Below are 19,729 nucleotides of genomic sequence, written 5' to 3'. Positions count from 1 at the left end.
AAAAATTCTTGATGTCTTAAAATAAAAATAAACTGTATAGTCTCGTCTGTAAGGATTAATTTCTTTGACAGCATAGCTAATGATTGATTACTTCATAATAAAATCCATAATAGAAACATGTATAAAATTTCTACATATAAAAATAAGCATGTATTTGCTGGCAAGTAATAATATAAAAGGAAAAAATTATGAGAGAATATAAAATAATATTGATTATAAATTAAACTTGACTTCTACTAAAAAAATTAACTTCCACTTTAACAGAATTGGCTATTAGTTTTACTTTCCTAATAACATAAATATTAAATGTGCTTATAAAAATTAGTAATATGGTACCTAAAAGAGAAGAAAAGAAATATATGCTGTCTGACACCCATGGGAAATCAGTTACCTTTTAATATATGTATTTATTTTTAAAATGGTCTTTAATTTATAACATTATTTTAATTTGTGGGTTTTTTTTTAAAGATTTTATTTATTTAAGAGAGAGAGAGCACAAGCAAGGGGAAGGGCAGAGGGAGAGGGACACACAGACTCCCTGCTGAGTAGGGAGTCCAATGCAGGGCTTGAGCCCAGGACCCTGGGACCATTACCTGAGCTGAAATCAGACACAACCCACTGAACCACCCAGGCAACTCTATGGCATCATTTTTAATGATGTTCTTTGGGGACAAAAATGACCAAAGAAAAACAACATACAATCTCAGGCTTGCTTAATTTGTAGTCAGTGAGGGATAGCAAACATGCAATGATTAATTCAGGTACAGAGATCTACCTTTGATGCTGGCTGTTTACATACTTCTGCAAGATCATAGTCAACTTATAATTACAGTGATTATTTTGCATTTCATTGAGTGAACAATTGACAACTTTTCCAACAGTGGGACTAGAAGCAGGTGAAAAAGAAAATTGGGGAAGAATGTATTTTTTGGAGATGAAGGCCAGAGAGGTCATGATTGTATCAAGCACTGGGATTTGTTTAGTCTGTTTATTCACCAGCTATAAAAGCCCATAGTGTTGGGGACACCTGGGTGGCTCAGTGGTTGAGCGTCTGCCTTCGGCTCAGGGCCTCATGCTAGGGTCTGGATATCTAGTCCCCCATCTGGCTCCCTGAGAGGAGCCTGCTTCTCCCTCTGCCTGTGTCTCATGAATAAATAAATAAAATATTTTAAAAAAATAAATAAATAAAATAAAAGCCCATAGTGTTTGCCATTGTGTACTAATGATGACATTGACCTCGTATAAGCACAGTTTCATTCCAAATATGTTTCTATAACATGTGTGTATGTGTGCATGTAACATTTTGAGGAAAATTTAAGGAGACAATTGGGTGTACTTTCCAATTTCTCAACTTTCTCAGATAAAGAGTAAGCTCATAAATATTCAGAGTGCAAAAACTTACACAGTGTAGAAAATATTGAATTCTGAGAAAGACGTGCCTCTTACTCTTTTCTAAGCTACCTTCTTCATGAAGTAGACCAGCAGAACCAACCATGTTGTTCTCTTGTCCTCTCTTAACAACAAGAAAAAGGTGAGAGCAGAAAGGAAAATTTATAGCGGGGTTATGACCATTCTACTTAGAAACAGCAATAAAAGTCATCATATCACTAACTACATCTTCATCTGTCCCTTTAGCATGGCTGTGGGAACTTCGTCCGGGTCATTCAGGCTTTCAACCGAACTCACTTGTATGTCTGTGGGAGTGGTGCTTTCAGCCCCGTGTGTACTTATTTGAATAGAGGGAGGAGATCAGAGGTAAGTGTAACCATTTTTCATCGTTAGTTTTGGTGTTACTGTCAAAGATTTCTTAAAACTCTATTGGAGGCTAAAAAGTTGGAAACATCATCAATAGTCATGAAGAAGTTTCTAGTCCTTTGAACTCAAAATATATCACACTTGCTTACTGTCGCCCAAGTTACTTAAAGTGTAACTTTTGCTTTCAGCTAAATATATAGATATATGAATATAAATATGAATAAATATTCATATATACAAATATGAATAAACATATGCGTGAATATTCATATCTATGAATAAAATGGCTGCAAAAGATAAAGGAAAGAAAAATGTTGTAATTTTATGATTATTTAGAAAGGAAGGTATTGATACTGTTTGCTTCACATTATGGAATATTGTAGTATAAACTCTTTCTTAAAGTTATTTTAAGTAATTTCTTATTTAACTTTCAAATTTGGTAAACTTGAATAAGATACATAAAAGGGATTGATAAAGCAGGATGCCAGGTGACTTTGCTGGAAAGAACTTTCTATAATTAATAGATCATACTTTCATTTTAAACCAACATTAGTCTACACTGGGCTTTTCTAGCTTTATTCTTACATTGGTTAAAACGATTTGGGGTTCTGTGAACAAAAAAAAAAATTGCTACTCACTAAGTATATACCTAATGCGAAGACAAATACAAGGTTTGTTGAACTTCACCTATGGTATATAAAACCATGTTTATCTCAGTTTACAGTTATTTACTAAGGAGAATATGCAGTAGATCACAAGAGTTTTTCCTCCTTCCTTTAATTGAGCATGTTGAGCATGTTGTTTTACTAAATAGAAGCATTTTAAAAACCTGTTTCAAATTACCTTGCTTTGTTTTCCTTATGCAACTTAAATCTAGAATGTCCAGTACATAAATAATATCTTAATTCAATTTTAGAGATTAGAACTCTAAAAAAGATTAAATATTGCTACTGATATACCTTATTAAGCTTATTTTCCTTTAACAAAGATTAATGTACTCTTAATACAAATATAATTAACAATGATTCTCTTTATATTACTTTATTTTTTTTCAGACGTGTAATTTATACACACATATCTTTCGGTAATTAAAAAGTCACTTAAAAATAACTGAGTAATTATAAGTTGACCCCAAAATTAGGCAATTCCAAGTGGTTCAGGATGATATGAAATATTACAATTCTTAAAGAAAAGTAGAGCTATGCTTCTTGGAAGAGTACAGTTGGCTGCATTGAGCTTGTCATTAGAACCACATGCCTGTGATCAATTGATTAAATAAACTACTGCCCCAGACGTCTGCAATCTGTCAGACACTCCACTGAAGGCTGTGCAGTCACTGTACAGGCCAACAATAGCATAACAGTTTTCAGAGCACAGATTTCAAATAAAATCATTTTCCCATGTACAAATTGCCCACTATGCACTTTAAGGCTTAATTGGAAAGTCAGTCTAAAAAATAATCTCCTTTGGAAAGCCAGCATGGAATAAAAATTTAATCACTTTACTATAAATGAACTACTGTAGTCTCACTTCAAAAGGTATATTTCAAAGGGGAAGCATTTCCATTAATTAATCTCTTTAAATAATCTGTGAACATCTAAAGAGCCAATTTAAGTATGAAAAGGGTTATGAATTTAAACTTTGTATATAGTCAATTCAAGTCAAAGGGTTTCACCATAACATCATTTTTTATATTTCTGTTTATATAATAACATAAATATAGAGGATAATCTATCAAACATCTACTCTATTTATTTTCTGTAGTTGAAGATACAAAATCGCCAAGCATAAAATGACCACATGATACAGAGAGTTGTATTTTGAGTTAATTTTCCTCATCCAAAATAACGTTGTTGTTTTGCAATGACCAGAGGTAGTACTTACTGGTAACACCATGTGCTTATACTAAGATAAGGCATTTTTCCTGTATTTCAAACCAGTTTTAGGGTGGCACAATCATCACTTACTTTTATTTCTGAGACACTATGTACCACCTTCTCTCTGCTTGTCAGAGCTTTTCTAGAGCATTTCAATGTTGCCCACCCAAAGAGCCTACGAATCCTTGCTGCATCAATTCCTAACCATGGTTCTTCTCTATCTTTGTTCTCTGTCTTCTGTTCCTAGAAAAAGATAAAGCAACACAAGTAAATAATGACTTGAAATAATAAATAAAACGTTAATTTAAAAACTGTAATTGATTAATTTTGCTGCACATTCTTGGAATATTACTTCATTTCATTTCTGGTTGATTTTATCAGATGTCTCCATCTATTGGTTCCAGCAGTTGAATATTTAAGTCCCTGACTCTGTTGATCATCAAGCAGATAACCTTACCTTTGAACAACCAAGAATATCATAGGCATTCAAATTATTTCCTGTGCCTTTTGAAGCAAATTAGTCACCATACTTTTCTGCGTATGCATCTTTTCCTAGCTTTCCTCTTGTCAGAAGAAAAGTTGTGCATTTTCCTTATCAATAAAGTTTTTGATCAATAACTTTCATTATTCTGTTTTATATCTTTGTTTTCTTTCTTCTGCATTTACTGCCTTTCCTGTTTTAAAATAAGAGGTTTCTTTTCCTTAAAATCGTTATCTCAGATCTTTGACTTTTTCAACTCATTCTTTTTCTCTCTTTTACTTATCACAAAACTTCTCAAACTAGTAGACTATATTTTCAGCTTTTATATTCTCATTTTTCGTGTCTTTATCAAACATTTCTGATATTACTTTCATTACCACCTGTGAACTACAACTATTTCCTGGTGACCAAGATTCCTTAATGATCAAACTGACTCCCCTAATCAGTCCTTTCTTCTAGACCAATCTCTATAACATGTTGGTCATGCCCTCTATTTTTCAATGCCTTCATTGCCATCTACAACCATGGGACGTTTTGCTGTGCTTTCTTTCCTAGTTTTTCGCCACCTACTCTCTTTCTTTCCTACTTGTTTCTCCCATTTGATACAATCTACAAATGTGTATTTATTTAATGAGAATAATGGCAGAAACGAAATTATGTCAGAACTTGTAAGCTACCTTTAAGATGTTGGTCTTTATCTTGTGGTTAAAGGAGAAGCAACTGTAATGATCTTAAGCAGAACATGGCATAGGAAGCATTGTGTTGTCACTTCGGTATTAGGTTACAAATGATTTAGGGTGGGAAGGGGATGAGACGGCTGTATGAGAACAGTTAGTGAATATAATAGACCAAGAAATAAACTATTTTAATAGGCCAAGAAAGAAAGAGAGTGGCAATAAAGACAGAAAAATAGCCATTAAGTATAGAATAGTATAGTTAATACTGGTAGATTTAGCTGCAGAAAAGGAAATTTGCAATGATACAGATATTGATATTTTTGCTGTTTGTTTTTTTTTTTTATTTTTGGCCTTTTCAGTTATATATTTGTCATGAACTGAGATGATAAACAACAAAGAGAATCAGGTGTGAGTTTAAGATTTTAAGCCTGGGCTTTGTTCTTTTGAGTTTGGGTTGCTGTTGAAAGATCCAATAGAAAGGTCAAGTAGGCCATTGAATATAAAATTGGCTATATAAATATTTGATTTATTCTTTTATAAGAGTATTGAAATCCAGGCAATGCTTGGGTTTAATCATGATTCAGAAAGGGTGTAGTATGAAAAGAGAGGTGTGACTATGGTTGAGACTTAAGGGTCTCTTAATTTAATGACAAGATGGAAGACAAGGGACCTTCAAACATGACTAAGAAGAAATAGCCAGGAAAAAAGAAACTCTCAAGCAGGGGGGAAGAAACCAAAATGTGTTCATTCTGGGAGTAAAAATAAGTCTTTAAAAAGATAGAAATGGTCAACAATCTCAAATATCATTGAGAATCTAAAATGAAGTCTAAAAAATTAACACTAAATTGTGTAGCGTGGTTGCCATTAGGATATGGCAAAGGGCTTCAATAGAACAATTGAAGTTGAATGCCCAATTGAAATGGATTGAGAAAAAAGTGGAAAGTCAGGAAATGGTGATGAGTATAGGTAATTCTTGAAGAAATAATTGTGATTCTCAAAGAGAGTAATGTGTAGGAGCTGAACGGGTTGTTTAAAGGATGATGTAAAAGTTCCAGTTAATAAGATCCAAGAGAGAGGATAACAAAAAGTATAAGTTGCCTAAGAAGACTGGATATGACGAGGCCCAAGACATTGGTGGAATGATTGGCCTCAAAGTAAGAGAAAGAGTTCCTCTCAGGTGCTAGTGGATATATCCGTTTATATTTATTTATGTGTTTGGTAGTGAGAAGTTGAAGATGTCTCATTTAAAGGCTTCACTTATTCTACAGTCATATGCTCAATCATTTGTTAATCATTTGAATTGAGAACAAGTTAGGTGATTTGACTATAGTGCATTGGTTTGAAAATATTAATGGAAGAACCAGTTGATAAGAGTGCCCATGAAAGTTTACTGAGCAGTACAGAGGATCCATTTTGTGTTGGTGATCACAGATCTATATTATGCTGAATCTACCTTGTTGGATGACCTTCTGCAAAATACTTAGATATTTGGACACAAGTATGGAGAATGTGTAGATAGACATGCCCTTCTGGGCTGTGGTTTCAATGAAAAAAATCACAGATTCAAGGAACTTAATATTTCTGCAAAAAATTTAATGGAATTAAATAGCACAGAATCTAAACAAAGAAAGTCAAGAAGAGAGAAGGCTGATGAGGTTGTTATGGTTCTTGGGAGATGAAATTGGAGAATTGTTGCTACATGCTGGAATTAGTGATTATTCAGGTAGACCACACTCTTCCTGGGGACAAGATCTAGACTCTGTGTGAAAAAATATGCTGTACAATGGAGGAATAGGTCAATGGAGAGCAAGTGGTACCTAAGCAATTTCATCAATTCTTGCAATGCCAACTCACTTTTTAGTAAAATATATGTACATCACTGGCTAAATAATCACAACTAGCCTTACTAAATGTTATTATTTTTCCTCAATTATTTCTTTAGTTTAGTCATTGTATAAATACTTACTTTTTGGAAAACAGACATAATGAGTTAGGAGACTGAATTTTAGTTTTACTTTTGTCATTATTTAGCTACATGATCTTGGTGGGCAAGTTATATTTTCCTCATCTATAGAGTTAATTCATAGAAGAGGATCATTTTTGAAAGACCTTTCCAAGCTAAAGGACCATGTTTCTTTTTAAGTAAGCTCTTTGATTCCCTATCATCTCAAGGATGTCCTGCCAACACATCAAACTCAATATAACAAAAAGGAACTAATTTTATTTTCCTTAAGGAGTCAAAACTTCAGAATCATCTTTGTTTTCTTCATTTTTCTTAAGTACATCCAATTTGTAATTGATTGCCAAGCTCTATTGATTTTTATTTGACAACCTCTCTTGCATTTTTACTGCTCTTACCATGATCAGTGAGATCCTGGCATGTCAAATTATTATTACCTAATTCCTGGACTATTGCAATTGAAAACAAATCTACTTCTTCAGTCCAGTGTCTGTTTTTAAAACTGCCATTCTCAATCTTCTTAAAACACCAAGGTAAGGCCCAATCTTCTTAAAGCAGTGTTTAGATCTTTTCATTTCCATACTCAAAAATATTGAGCCTGAATTTCTCTCAGGAAAATTTTCAAAAACCTTAGCTTGATGATTAAGATCTGTCATCTAATGAAATCTACAAAAGTGAAAACTTTTGTCTTTCAATTGTAGTAGTAGCTTTTACTAACTTTATTTAAGAAAAAAGGGTAAGTATACCAACAAAATATTCCCTTCCTGTTAGGCTACACTGACCATCATATTTCAAATTGGATCATTGCCTCCAATCCCTGGAGTTTCCAACTTCTGTTCTCTGCTTAATTTTTCTCCTAATGACTGAGCACCATCTAACATATTATATATTTTGTGCATTTATTATTTTTATACTTATATTCTCTATCTTAATATTAAAAATTACTTGAGGATAAAGATTTTTGTCTGTATTCCTAATGTTTTGTTGGTACCTGGCATATATAGTAAATGCTCAATAAATTTTTGTTAAATAAATAAATAAATGAATGAATTAATAGAATTTCATAATTTCAATTTCAATCTAAATTGTGAATTCAACTTCATTGAATTTAGCATAATGCTTATATAACAAAATTAAGTGATAATATAAATTTTATATTTTAGAAATATCTTGATTATTCTAGAAATAATATAATCCTTATATACATTATTCCTCTGTGCACAGTTTTCTTCTTTGGGCCAATTTTTTGACATATCTAGTTCAGGTTTATAATGACCCTTGATTCCCAGGTGGTTTGTGCTGATACTGAATTTTTTTTTCTTTCTTTCTGATAATTGATTTGAGGAGAGCTTGTTGGATCAGCTTTACGGGGATGGTAGTAGGATGAGAACTTCAACCTGCTGAAGTTTGCTTATAATCTACAGATGTTTTCTTCATACAGGCCAAAAAGTCTTAATAAAGTAAATCGAGAAGTCATAAGGAAACAAATAGGAAGCATGTTCAGATTATGCTTTGTTTTACTAAAGAACAAATTGGTTAACTAAATATACAGTTATTTATTATTCTACATTTGTATCTTATCTATAATAAAGGACCAAGTGTTTGTGATTGACTCCAAGTGTGAATCCGGAAAAGGACGCTGCTCTTTCAACCCCAATGTGAACACAGTGTCTGTTATGATCAGTAAGTGGAAAATAAAAGAGGGAGGGGGAAATACAAAATAAAAAGGAAATTAAAGAAAATAAATTCATGACACAATATACCCATCTGGATAGTAGCATGAATGATAGTCTGAGCAAGGTAACAGAAATAAAGTTGTGAGCCGACAAATTGTAGTTTGGCAGTTGCAAGAATTCATGATTACATGATAAGCATGGATTTTTTTTCATTCACTATCATGATGCTGTCATTTCTAGAGCAGGTTAACTATTTACAAACAAGTATGTATTCATATACATGTAATAATATATATTATAAAGTAATTTTTAATATTTTCTGTAGTTGTTTTTCTAGTATTATGTGTGCCCATTTTCCCTCATATTTTAGTAATGTTTGACAAATATTTAAAGTGGTATTTCTTTCAAATGAAAGAATAACATAGTGCATGTACTAGCCAAGTACATTCTCTGGGACTTTCCAGAAGTTGCTATAATAAAAAGAGGTGGTGGTAAAATCATTCCCCCTCCCTCGTCATTTTCTACAAAATATATCAGTTAAGAAGCAGGCCCAATTGCTTGCTGCTACATCCATTAACAAATCGTTGGATGCCTTTCTATAATGCAGTTAAAGACATTCTTTGCTGGTTAATTAAGACACTTCCAGTATATGTCTGACTTAACATGAGTTGATGGTGGAGACAAATCTTGGATTTCAGTGTGTTTCAGTGCTTTTTCCCCTTTGCTTTCTCTATGTATTGCCAGTGGAAACTTGTATTATTTGACAATAGAACAGGTGACAAGATAATTATTGTTTTGGGAGCACTTTGCTTTTATTCATTTAATGAAGCAACCCATCTTTCTCATATTTGTTTTTTTTTTCTTTCTCATATTTGGAAACTAAATTAAGACAGGTACATCCAGCACTGACTAAATTGTGAACTTGGAAGTTCTCCAGTGAGTTATTTCCATATGGTCATTTCAAATTAGAGAGGAGGTGAAAGTATACCATTGGGACCAAAAATTAGAAAGCTCTGAAATTGCAAGACATTCAATTATGTCTGATGCAGGAACTTTTCAGATAAGCTTCTGAATATTATTTAATAAAAGCAATATCTTGGAAAGTATTTCCATTAGGAAGAAAATTGTATTCACCTATCAAAATGGTATGATATATATAATACTAATACTAGCTAAATATGTAGAGTTTTCACTTATTTCAGGTTAAATGCTGTGAAAATAAGCTTCAAAGATCTGTGAACACTAATAGTCATCAAATATCATTTAAACAAGAAAGGTTTAAAACAGGACTTTATAAATGTTCCTGTTAAACTGTGATAAGCCTTTAGTTTTGTCCTTAGAGAATTGGATTTGTTTATAAAATTAAAGTTAGTTATTGACTTTCATTTTTCAAGGATTTGGAATTTCAGTTTCCATACTTACATTCTTTTTTTTAAAGATTTTATTATTTATTTATTTATTTATTTATTTATTTATTTATTTATTTAAGAGATAGAGAGAGAAAGAGGGGAGGAGCTGAAGGAGAGGGGACAAACAGATTCTGCACTGAACTTGGAGCTCCTTGCAGGGCTTGATTTCATGACCTTGAGATCATGACCTGAGCCAAAATCAAGAATCAGTCACACAACTGACTGAGCCACCCAGGAGCCCCCATCTTTTAATATTTTGATTAATATTAGGACTTAAACTATCAAAGAGTCATTATACTATTTGCCTACCTTAAAAACTGAAACTAAAAGGAGGAATAAGTTTAGTAACTTGTATCTGTCATTTTATTTGTTCTACTGATTATCCCTCTAAAATTATCTCCAACCTTATCTCCAATATTGGCACAGTGAACTTGTGTAGTCATCTCACTTTGCCATGCGACTTTTTTCATTTCTGTTCTATTGCAAGGCACTAAATAACACAGATTGTTTTAAAGTATTTCTATATGTTAAAGTACCAAGAAACAGAGAATAGAGGAATTCCAAATTTCATAATATACAGTGGCTCTAGGCCCATGTTCAAGTTTAGTGTTTTTTGCTATTTTTCATGTCATTGTTGTAGCACAGCAAGAAGTTGGATGATATTAAAGATCCTATTAAGAACTTCATGAAAAAAAAAAAAAAGAGCTTCATGAGGTTCTTCTGGTCAGTGGAAGTAAAATTGGAAGGCAAAAGGATTTTTGGATTAAAGTTAAAAGGCACAAGTTTATTTTTGCATAAGTCAACACATTCTGAAAAAACATCCTTACTCAAAATTCTGCTTAAAATGATACTAATTATTATACAAAATAAAGCAAAAACTTCATTATTCCCAACTTGCTATTGAAATTAATAAGAGGAGTACCTGACTGTCTCTTGGTTAAGCATCTCCAGCTCAGCAGGAAGTCGTCCTCTCCCCACCCATGCTCTAGTGCTCTCACTCTCGCTCTCTCTTCCTCTCAAATAATAAATCTTTAGACAAATTTTAAAAAATGAAATTAATGACAATTTAAGCCAGAATATGAAGCCAATTAGACAAGTAGGCTTTTATAGTGGTTAAGACATAATTAATGAGGTGGTGTGCAGTAGGATTGGAATCAGCCCTCTTGGCCATACACCGTCCTCTGAGTGTCCTTTGTCCTTCTCGTCCTGGAAACAGATCTGATAATGGAGAGCTATGCTAATCAATCTACTGAATAGCGAGAATTTATAACCCACCATTTTGGGGGTAATCTGGTATAATTAAATGTGAGACAATTAATTACAAAGTTATATTAATTTAATAACCACTGCCTTGGCAGATTGCTTGTGCAGATGCTTCACAGATGTTCACAGAATTTTAAAGAAGCTAAATTGCTCAAAATGTTTTCATGAACATTTATTATCTTCCCATAATCCGTTCCCATGGGCACCAGAGCCCTACTAGGAAGCAGAATTGGGCAACACAGTGCTTGCCATACCCACTTGCTGACTGGTAAGGGTCCAGTTCATCACCTTGTGAGCACATGTTAAGAACATTTCATTCTCCATTCTGTCCTGGGTTAACTGGTATTGCTTCTTACTAACCAGTGGATTTGGAATGCTTCAAAATATTCCAGTCCTGCCAAAATGACCATGATCTGAAGACAGCCAGGGGAGTCATTATAGAACATCAGTCAAAGAAAAAAGCAGCATAGTGGTTTAGTGGGTCAGACCTGATACATTTTATTCCTTTTTTAAATTGACTTGTAACTTTGTTTTTTTTGTTCCTAGGGTCACACATACCAATTCAATGCTTACTGTCCTTACCAGGATAGAAATTAATGTGGACCTTAAGAAATAAGTCCAATGTCTAATGTTATGCAAATACGGATTAAAATATCCTAGTTTGCCATTAATGATGATAATTATATTTAAAATATATTTTCTTTCTTACATCTACTTTCTATTTTTTATGGCTTAATATGTTAAACTACATGTGGCTTATTCACGTACTATTTTTAGCATAATGGTAATATATTGTGTGCTACAATTGAAAAAGTAGCACTTTGTTTACCTTATAGAAAATTTCTAGCACTACAAATTAAATTTTACTTTTAATGATACAATAGCTTTCATAGGGATGGCTGGGTGGCTCAGCACTTGAGCCTCTGCCTTTGGGCCAGTGCATGATCCTGGGATCTGGGATCGAGTCCCGTGTCGGGTTCCCTGCGTGGAGCCTGCTTCTCCCTCTGCCTGTGTCTCTGCCTGTCTCTCTCACTGTGTCTCTCATGAATAAATAAATAAAAATCTTTAAAAAATAACTTTATCATTAATAATATTTTGAGAATAAAAACTAATATTTTCAATCTATTTAGTGAAATCATGGAATTTTTTGTACGTGGCAAAAAATTTTGAGATCATAAAGATCATTCCCATGTTTTACAAATAAGAAGGTAGAGAGAGATTCAGAGTGCTAAACGACTTAGCCCTAATTTCCACTTACTTAATTCTTGTCAAAATTAGAAACTGAGCATTCTCTTACTGTATTTTTTATTTATTAAAAGAAAGTAATAATTAATGAAGCCATTTTGTTATCTTTTATGCACATATTATTTCTGCCATTCTTGATACACATTGTATCACCTTAGGTTTTTAGTATAATTAAGTATAGGCAGAGGAATTTTTATTTTTATGTAGAATAAAACTCTTGATAATAATATAGGCAAAAATGAGACTAGATTAAATTTTATTCAATTATTTTATTTAATGAACAATGGAAACCAACAATTAAGCACTCCGTCATGTGGGTGATTACCTAATAAGCAAGTTCTCCTTGATTTTTAAAAGAACCTTAAAAAACATTTAAAATTGTGTTGACATTTTCTTACTTTATCATAGATGAGGAGCTATTCTCTGGAATGTATATAGATTTCATGGGCACAGATGCTGCTATTTTTCGAAGTTTAACCAAGAGGAATGCAGTCAGAACTGATCAACACAATTCCAAATGGCTAAGTGGTAAGAAACAGTTTATGCACCCTGAGAATCGTGCTTTAAACTAATTTAATTCTATAATAAAGAAAGATTAAAAAATTAGCTGTGATGTAACAATTCTGTACTCTATGATTTTAAATATTTAGGATAAATAAATAATTGAAGAAGTCCATAGTTCATATTCTAACTCTTTGTTAACCATCATGTAATTATCATAAATATATTAAAAAATAAAAATGACAATGATGTTTATTATACAGGTTCATATGCAAGAATCTTCTCCAGTTGTTTAATTGTAGCATATCACAATTAAGTATGCTATTTATTTATTTAGTCTGTTTGAATTTGTCGATTTTAATTATGTCAAATCTTAAAATCTTCCTAAATTTATAACAGATATTATGACTAGGACTTTTTTAGGAACGCCTCACATTTGTTTTATACTTAGATTCTTAAATTATAAAACTGGTATATATGATTTTTAATAATTTTATTTAGTACCTAATAGAAATCATAGATATGATAACTATGATTAACACTATTCACTTGTTTCTAATTTTGGGTGGAATCACATGAAATTCACATCATGAAAGATGTTCATTTGACTTTAATGTACAGTTTCAATCAGTTCCTGCTATTTAGAAGAAGAAGAAACCACTAAGATCTTTGTCATTTCACCCTGGGGAAGATTTCTAGCTGACCCTGAATTTGGCAATTCACTTAACATTGCACAGTGAAGCATGAATCACCCAGTTTAGCGTCTTAGTTCACTGATAGACAAGCACAAGAAAGCATTGATTGTCCATTTACTTCTGCAATTTATGAGTCGAGTACATCTGGAAATGGAGTATTCTAAAACTTGTTTTGTTCTTGAAATAAGGAATCCCTCTATGTCTTCAAATGACTGCATTTTTTTTCCTTGAAAAATTTCCCCTTCATTTCATATGCTGTATTTTAAGGAAAACTGTTTTTCAGATCTTGGACTCCTGACTGCACATTCTGCTTCAATGAATTTGAGTTTTTATGCACTAAATTGAAAGCTATACTTTGAAAGACAACCTTTTTTTTTTTTTATTTTTTTCTATAAAGTGACCATTAGATTTCATGGGAAATAACTGGTAGAAACGCTTTCTAATTTTTAGAACTTCTCAGTGCATAAAGAATTTTTGCATTTACTGAGCTTTCAGAATGTATTGCAGACAGGGAAAGAAATAGTTTAAGCTGTTAAGTTAACGGATATATTTTGTGCCACTTGACACTGCAAACACAGTATGTTGTGTGAATACAATTCCTGCAGTTAGACTGTGCCTTTGAAAATGCAATTGTGCTTCTGTACTAAAATGGAGAAGGCATATGCCTGTGGTCTACTTAGATGAACAGTAGGTGCATCTCCATCATGAGTATAAATATAGTCTTTGTATTTTTTTCCAGAACCTATGTTTGTGGATGCACATGTCATCCCAGATGGCACAGATCCAAATGATGCTAAGGTGTACTTCTTCTTCAAAGAGAAACTGACTGACAATAGCAGAAGCACAAAACAGATTCATTCCATGATTGCTAGGATATGTCCGGTAAGTATTAAACTTGTCCTAATTTTAAAAATTCAAAATTGAATTATATGGATATGGGGTTTTTTTTTGTTTTTCTTGTTTTTTGTTTGTTTTTTTTTTTTTTTGCCAATAGTTTATTTTCCTACTTTTATCTATGGTTACAAATGAATGAAATATTGAGAGGAGACATTTTATTTTAATGTTTATTCACATCAATCATATGAGATAAGCTTAATTCAAGGAAAGATAGTGGTCATGGTTTTACACAAAAAAAATGGTTTTGTGTAATTTTTGTTTTTCCATTTAATGCATTTGCATTAAAAACAGCTAACTTAATTGTATGTTACAAAAGAAACAGAACAATTCTTGTGAATAAAATACAGCAAAACCTCAATAAAGACAATCATTGAGAAACTGCAACAGTGAAAAGTAGGAAATGCATTAGTAAAATACAGTCCTAATTAGAAACAGTAAACAAAATGTTCTTGTATGTAAACAGTAAGCATATGTAGCAACTCAAGAAAACTCATGGTGCCCTCTCATAAAGGAGTTTTATAGGTTTGCCCTGACTTGTTTATGGCCACCATACTTCGTGCAAAAGTGCTTCTTAAAGTATCCAGTGTTCAAAATAGTTTATTTTTAAATATTGCAATATTCCACTGATTGTGGAGCTCATCTGCTTCTCAGTCATTTGGAACAAGGCAGGAAAGTCTTCAGAAGGGTTCCTGAAACACTTGGGTATACAGGGAAAAAAATCAGTAGAGACTATTTGTGAATGATCCAAATGCCTTTTTCCTGGCCCTGGCCAGGAAAATATATATATTTAAGCATCTGATTAGAAATACTGAGGATTAAATGAATAATAGCAGAGAAATGAAGGATAGAAAATAGAACTATTAGGATACCTGGGTGGCTCAGTGGTTGAGCCTCTGCCGTTGGCTCATGTCATGACCCCGGAGTCCTGGGATCAAGTCCTGCATCCGGCCCCCCCGCAGGGAGCCTGCTTCTCCCTCTGCCTGTGTCTCTGCCTCTCTCTGTGTCTCTCATGAACAAATAAATCTTAAAAATTTAAAAAAAAAGAAGTATTGAAGACCATTTGGTATAGGTATAAACCCACTTTCCTGACCACAGTAGAATCTGCAAGCTTCGCTGTATATAGTAAATTATGTTCATATTAAAGACAATGAGTTATTAAGGCAAATTAAATTATGTGTTCTTCAGAACATTTTCCAGGTACTTTCATCACATACTGTTAAATTTAGAAAGCTTTAGGGCATATAAATTTCAAAACATTTTCTGTTATTATCCTACTGTAGAGAATTAATAGTATAGCTATAGCTGTTTTATAAAATGCTTTTGATCTTAAATATTCCTCCTTGTTGCTGTGCAGATATAGTTAACATTTCCACCCTCCAGATTATAACAAATCCTCAAGTAATACACATCTAAGCTGAGGTTTTTTTTTAAAGATTTGATTTATTTCAGAGAGAGAGAGAGAGAGAGATCACAAGCAGGGGGGCAGGCAGAGGGAGAAGCAGACTCCCTACTGAGCAGGGAGCCTGATGCAGGTGCAGGTTGGATCCCAGGACCCTGGGATCATGACCTGAGCCAGAGGCAGATGCTTAACCGACCAAGTCACCCAGTTGCCCCACTAAGCTGAATTTTTAATACACTTTAATATTTCTTTAAGCAATCTGAAGTGTGTTTTCAAAATGGTTTCAGAATGACACTGGGGGACTGCGCAGCCTTGTCAACAAGTGGACAACCTTTTTGAAAGCGAGGCTGGTGTGCTCTGTGACTGACGAAGACGGGCCTGAAACACACTTTGATGAATTAGGTACATCGATGTGAGACTGCAAAATGTTTTTGGAAAAAAAGCTTGTAAAGTTTATTTTAATAACCTCTCAGAAGAAGGTGTTTTTTCCATGAATGTTTTCAGCATCAGTAATGTGCCAATGTGAAACGATCTGGATACTGTTCATAAATTCCCTTAAGTGTTTTTTAAATGTATTTTGCCCCTGAGTGCACTACGCAAACTTTTCATTCATTGAATTCACCATGATATATGAATGAGTGTATGTACATCCGTGTGAGAGAGAGCTGCTTGCATAATTTACATGAGTAATGATACATTTGTGCTTATCTAAAAGAACATGCATTGCATGTATATTTAAATTCTAATATTCTGACTTGAAATCAATTTGTATGACAATCCGGCTATATATTTTTATTATTAATAGTTCATGAGTATGGGGCACCTGGGTGGCTCAGTGGGTTAAGCTTATGCCTCTGGCTTAGGTCATGATCTAGGGGTCCTGGGATTGAGTCAGGCTCCTTGCTCAGCGGAGAATCTGCTTCTCTCTCTCTCCCTCTGCCCCCTCCTCATGCTCTTGCTCTCTCTCACTTTTGCTCTAAAATAAATTAATTAATTAATTTAAAAAAAAAAACATTGTTAATGAACAGAATCGAGGTTAGATGGGAAAGCATCAGGGTAGAAATGAGGCTTGTGCTCCAGTCTCAGTCCTCCTTGGTGATCCTGGGATTAAGTATCTCAGCATGTGTGACATGAGGAGGGTTATATTTTCGAGGTCAAATAAGGACTAACGGGGATCCCTGGGTGGCGCAGCGGTTTGGCGCCTGCCTTTGGCCCAGGGCGCGATCCTGGAGACCCAGGATCGAATCACACATCGGGCTTCCGGTGCATGGAGCCTGCTTCTCCCTCTGCCTGTGTCTCTGCCTCTCTCTCTCTCTGTAACTATCATAAATAAATAAAAATTAAAAAAAAAAAAACAAATAAGGGCTAACAATCTGATTTCTTTCTACCATGGCATAGTTCTCTTTATCAGAATAACTTGATACAGATTAGAGTGTCATGTTTACTAAATGCCATTTAGAAATGACTTTTATTTTGCTTTAATCCATTAAAATACAAACTGCTGGCTCTTCTCAGATTTTGAGGCAGGTGATGAGATAAGCAATAAAAATGTATTACAATAAAGAAAAATCTACTGGTTCTAGCCATCATGGACACTGAAACGGTAGCTGATCTCTTCAAAAGCCAGCCTGTGTGCTGATCATAGAAACAGAAGTTTTTAATATCAGCTTTTCTAGAAGAAAGTTCTAAGTGTGAGTTTTGTGTTATAAGTTAGTTACACATTATTTCCCCCAAATTCTTTGCAAATATGTTTATGTTCTAATGACTTAGGATATTTTAGTCTTTCTGATTTTTTTAGGGAGAGCCAGACAGTTCAGCCTTTTGTTCACATATGGAAAGGCTACTCATTATTAATTTATTGCCTAAGAGGTCCTAAATTCATTGTGAATTTAAAATAAATACATCTTTCTTTGTATTTCCCAGCAAGAAACTTATTTGCAAAAATATCACTAAATTCAGATTTTTCCTGTAACAATTGATTATTAACCAGGCTTTCCTACCGGAGATCTACTTCCACATTCTGTTATGTATTAATGAGCCTTACTACCTATACCTTTGTCTTTGCCTTAATATACTTTAAACTTTTTGTCATTGAGGGAATTATCAATTAAATAAAAACATCACTAGCAATTTTGACCATAAGCTAAAAAAGTGTTATTTCATGTAAAGAAAAAAAGTCACGTTGAAAGAGTTTTCTTCCACATTCCAACTTCTAACCCCAGGTCAAAAAGAAATTGTGATTTGTAATACTTTTTGAATTTAAAAAAGTAATATATTGTCATTAAAGTATATTTAGAAAATGCAGGGAAAAGGGGCTCCTGGATGTCTCAGTCGGCTGTGTCCGACTTGTGATTTTGGCTCAGGTCGTGATCTCATAGGTCCTGAGATGGAGCCCCCATTGGGTTCCATGCTGAACAGGGAATCTGCTTGATATTCTCTCTCTCCCCCTCCCTCTGTCCCCTCTCTCTCTCTCCCTAAAATAAATACATAAATCTTAGAAAAAAAAAAAAAGGGAAATGCAGAAAAAAGAAGACATCTTTCTAGAACTCTGCTAACCAGAGACACTCACTGGTAAGCTTATTGTATCCTGGCGTACAGTTTCACAGTTCACCTGGTTTTAGTCTATAATATATACCTTTGTGCCTTTTCCACTTAATAGTACTTCATTAGCATGAGTTCCGTAAGTTTGCAGTCTTTATAAGTCCCTTTAGTGTTTGTATAATATTTTATTGCCTGTCACGGAGTTCATGGAGTTGTTTCCAGATTATAATGATGCTGCGAGAATACCTTACTCAATAATACTTTCCATAGTTGAATTTATTTTATTAGGATAAATTTTTAAATATACAGTTAATATCTGGGAACTTTAAAAGAATGACATCTTCCTTTTTTAGAGGATGTGTTTCTGCTGGAAACTGATAACCCAAGGACAACACTAGTGTATGGCATTTTTACAACATCAAGGTAATTATTAAACAATTACAGCTTATGGGTTAAACAATAAACCTTAGTGAGTAATAGTAATTATTATAAAACATTCTTTTGAACTTTTAATTTTACATAGCATTCAGAGTGTAACTGTCCTGTTTTATTACTTTTGCCTGATTACCAAAATATATTTAAGCTGAACTAACATTTTCAAAATAGTTTTGAACAGAGTGTTTATAATGATTATATGCTATCTTTCTCAAAGAAAGGAAGATATGAATTAAAATGCAGGAATAAAGTATATAAGGTATTTTGTTTTAAGGAAGTAATATGAGGATTCATGTTTCACCTAAAACTTTTGATATTTCTGTTGAAATAAGTTTTACTTCTGGAGTGATCTAAAATGATGATCATTTAGAAACTAATAGAATATCGCACCAGTTTTCACATTCCATATGATAGTATTTCATTTATCTGAAAATAGGTTTAATATTTTCTAACTTCTCTGGGATGTCCAATCTCAACTGTCATGTATTTCAAGAAAACTTGCCAAATTCTCACCCTTTCCTACCCATATTTCTGTTTACTCATGTTACACTGGGAATGTTACTCAGAATGCAACACAATACTCAAGCTGGGGCATGGCCAATGCAGAATGTAATGGGTCCCCTTTATTAGACAATCAATTATAAGGCCAAAACTTGGAGCTTTTAGCATTCTCTTCTAGTGGGGCAAGCACAGCATAATTGTAAACTGTAATGGGCCATTCACAGTAAAATAAAATGGCAGGGATATTGATTATAAATCATAGTTACACTTGCCCTATAAAATCTGTAAAAAGATGCCTTTCAGGATGAACAATTTAACTCCTGTTCTAATAGAGAAAGTAGTAGTCCTGATTTAACTCACAAAGAATTGAACAAACTGAAATGAACCAAATTCTTTAAAAAGTTGTTTCAAAAAACC

At 33.4% G+C, this 19,729-nt stretch overlaps 1 protein-coding gene across 2 annotated transcripts in view; it reads left to right on the top strand.

Annotated features, from left to right (window-relative positions):
• SEMA3C (semaphorin 3C) overlaps positions 1-19,729 on the top strand; it is a 181,724-nt gene that overhangs the window by 95,206 nt on the left and 66,789 nt on the right. For both annotated transcript variants that reach the window (XM_025449263.3, XM_025449262.3), the window contains exons 5-10: positions 1,636-1,755; positions 8,343-8,433; positions 12,752-12,871; positions 14,279-14,421; positions 16,123-16,237; positions 18,730-18,799. In XM_025449263.3, the coding sequence (XP_025305048.1) occupies positions 1,636-1,755; positions 8,343-8,433; positions 12,752-12,871; positions 14,279-14,421; positions 16,123-16,237; positions 18,730-18,799 (659 nt within the window). The remainder of the gene's footprint in view (positions 1-1,635; positions 1,756-8,342; positions 8,434-12,751; positions 12,872-14,278; positions 14,422-16,122; positions 16,238-18,729; positions 18,800-19,729) is intronic.

Source organism: Canis lupus, chromosome 18 (assembly GCF_003254725.2).
Source record: "Canis lupus dingo isolate Sandy chromosome 18, ASM325472v2, whole genome shotgun sequence".
Lineage (NCBI taxonomy): Eukaryota > Metazoa > Chordata > Mammalia > Carnivora > Canidae > Canis > Canis lupus.
This window is presented reverse-complemented; position numbering and strand designations above follow the sequence as displayed.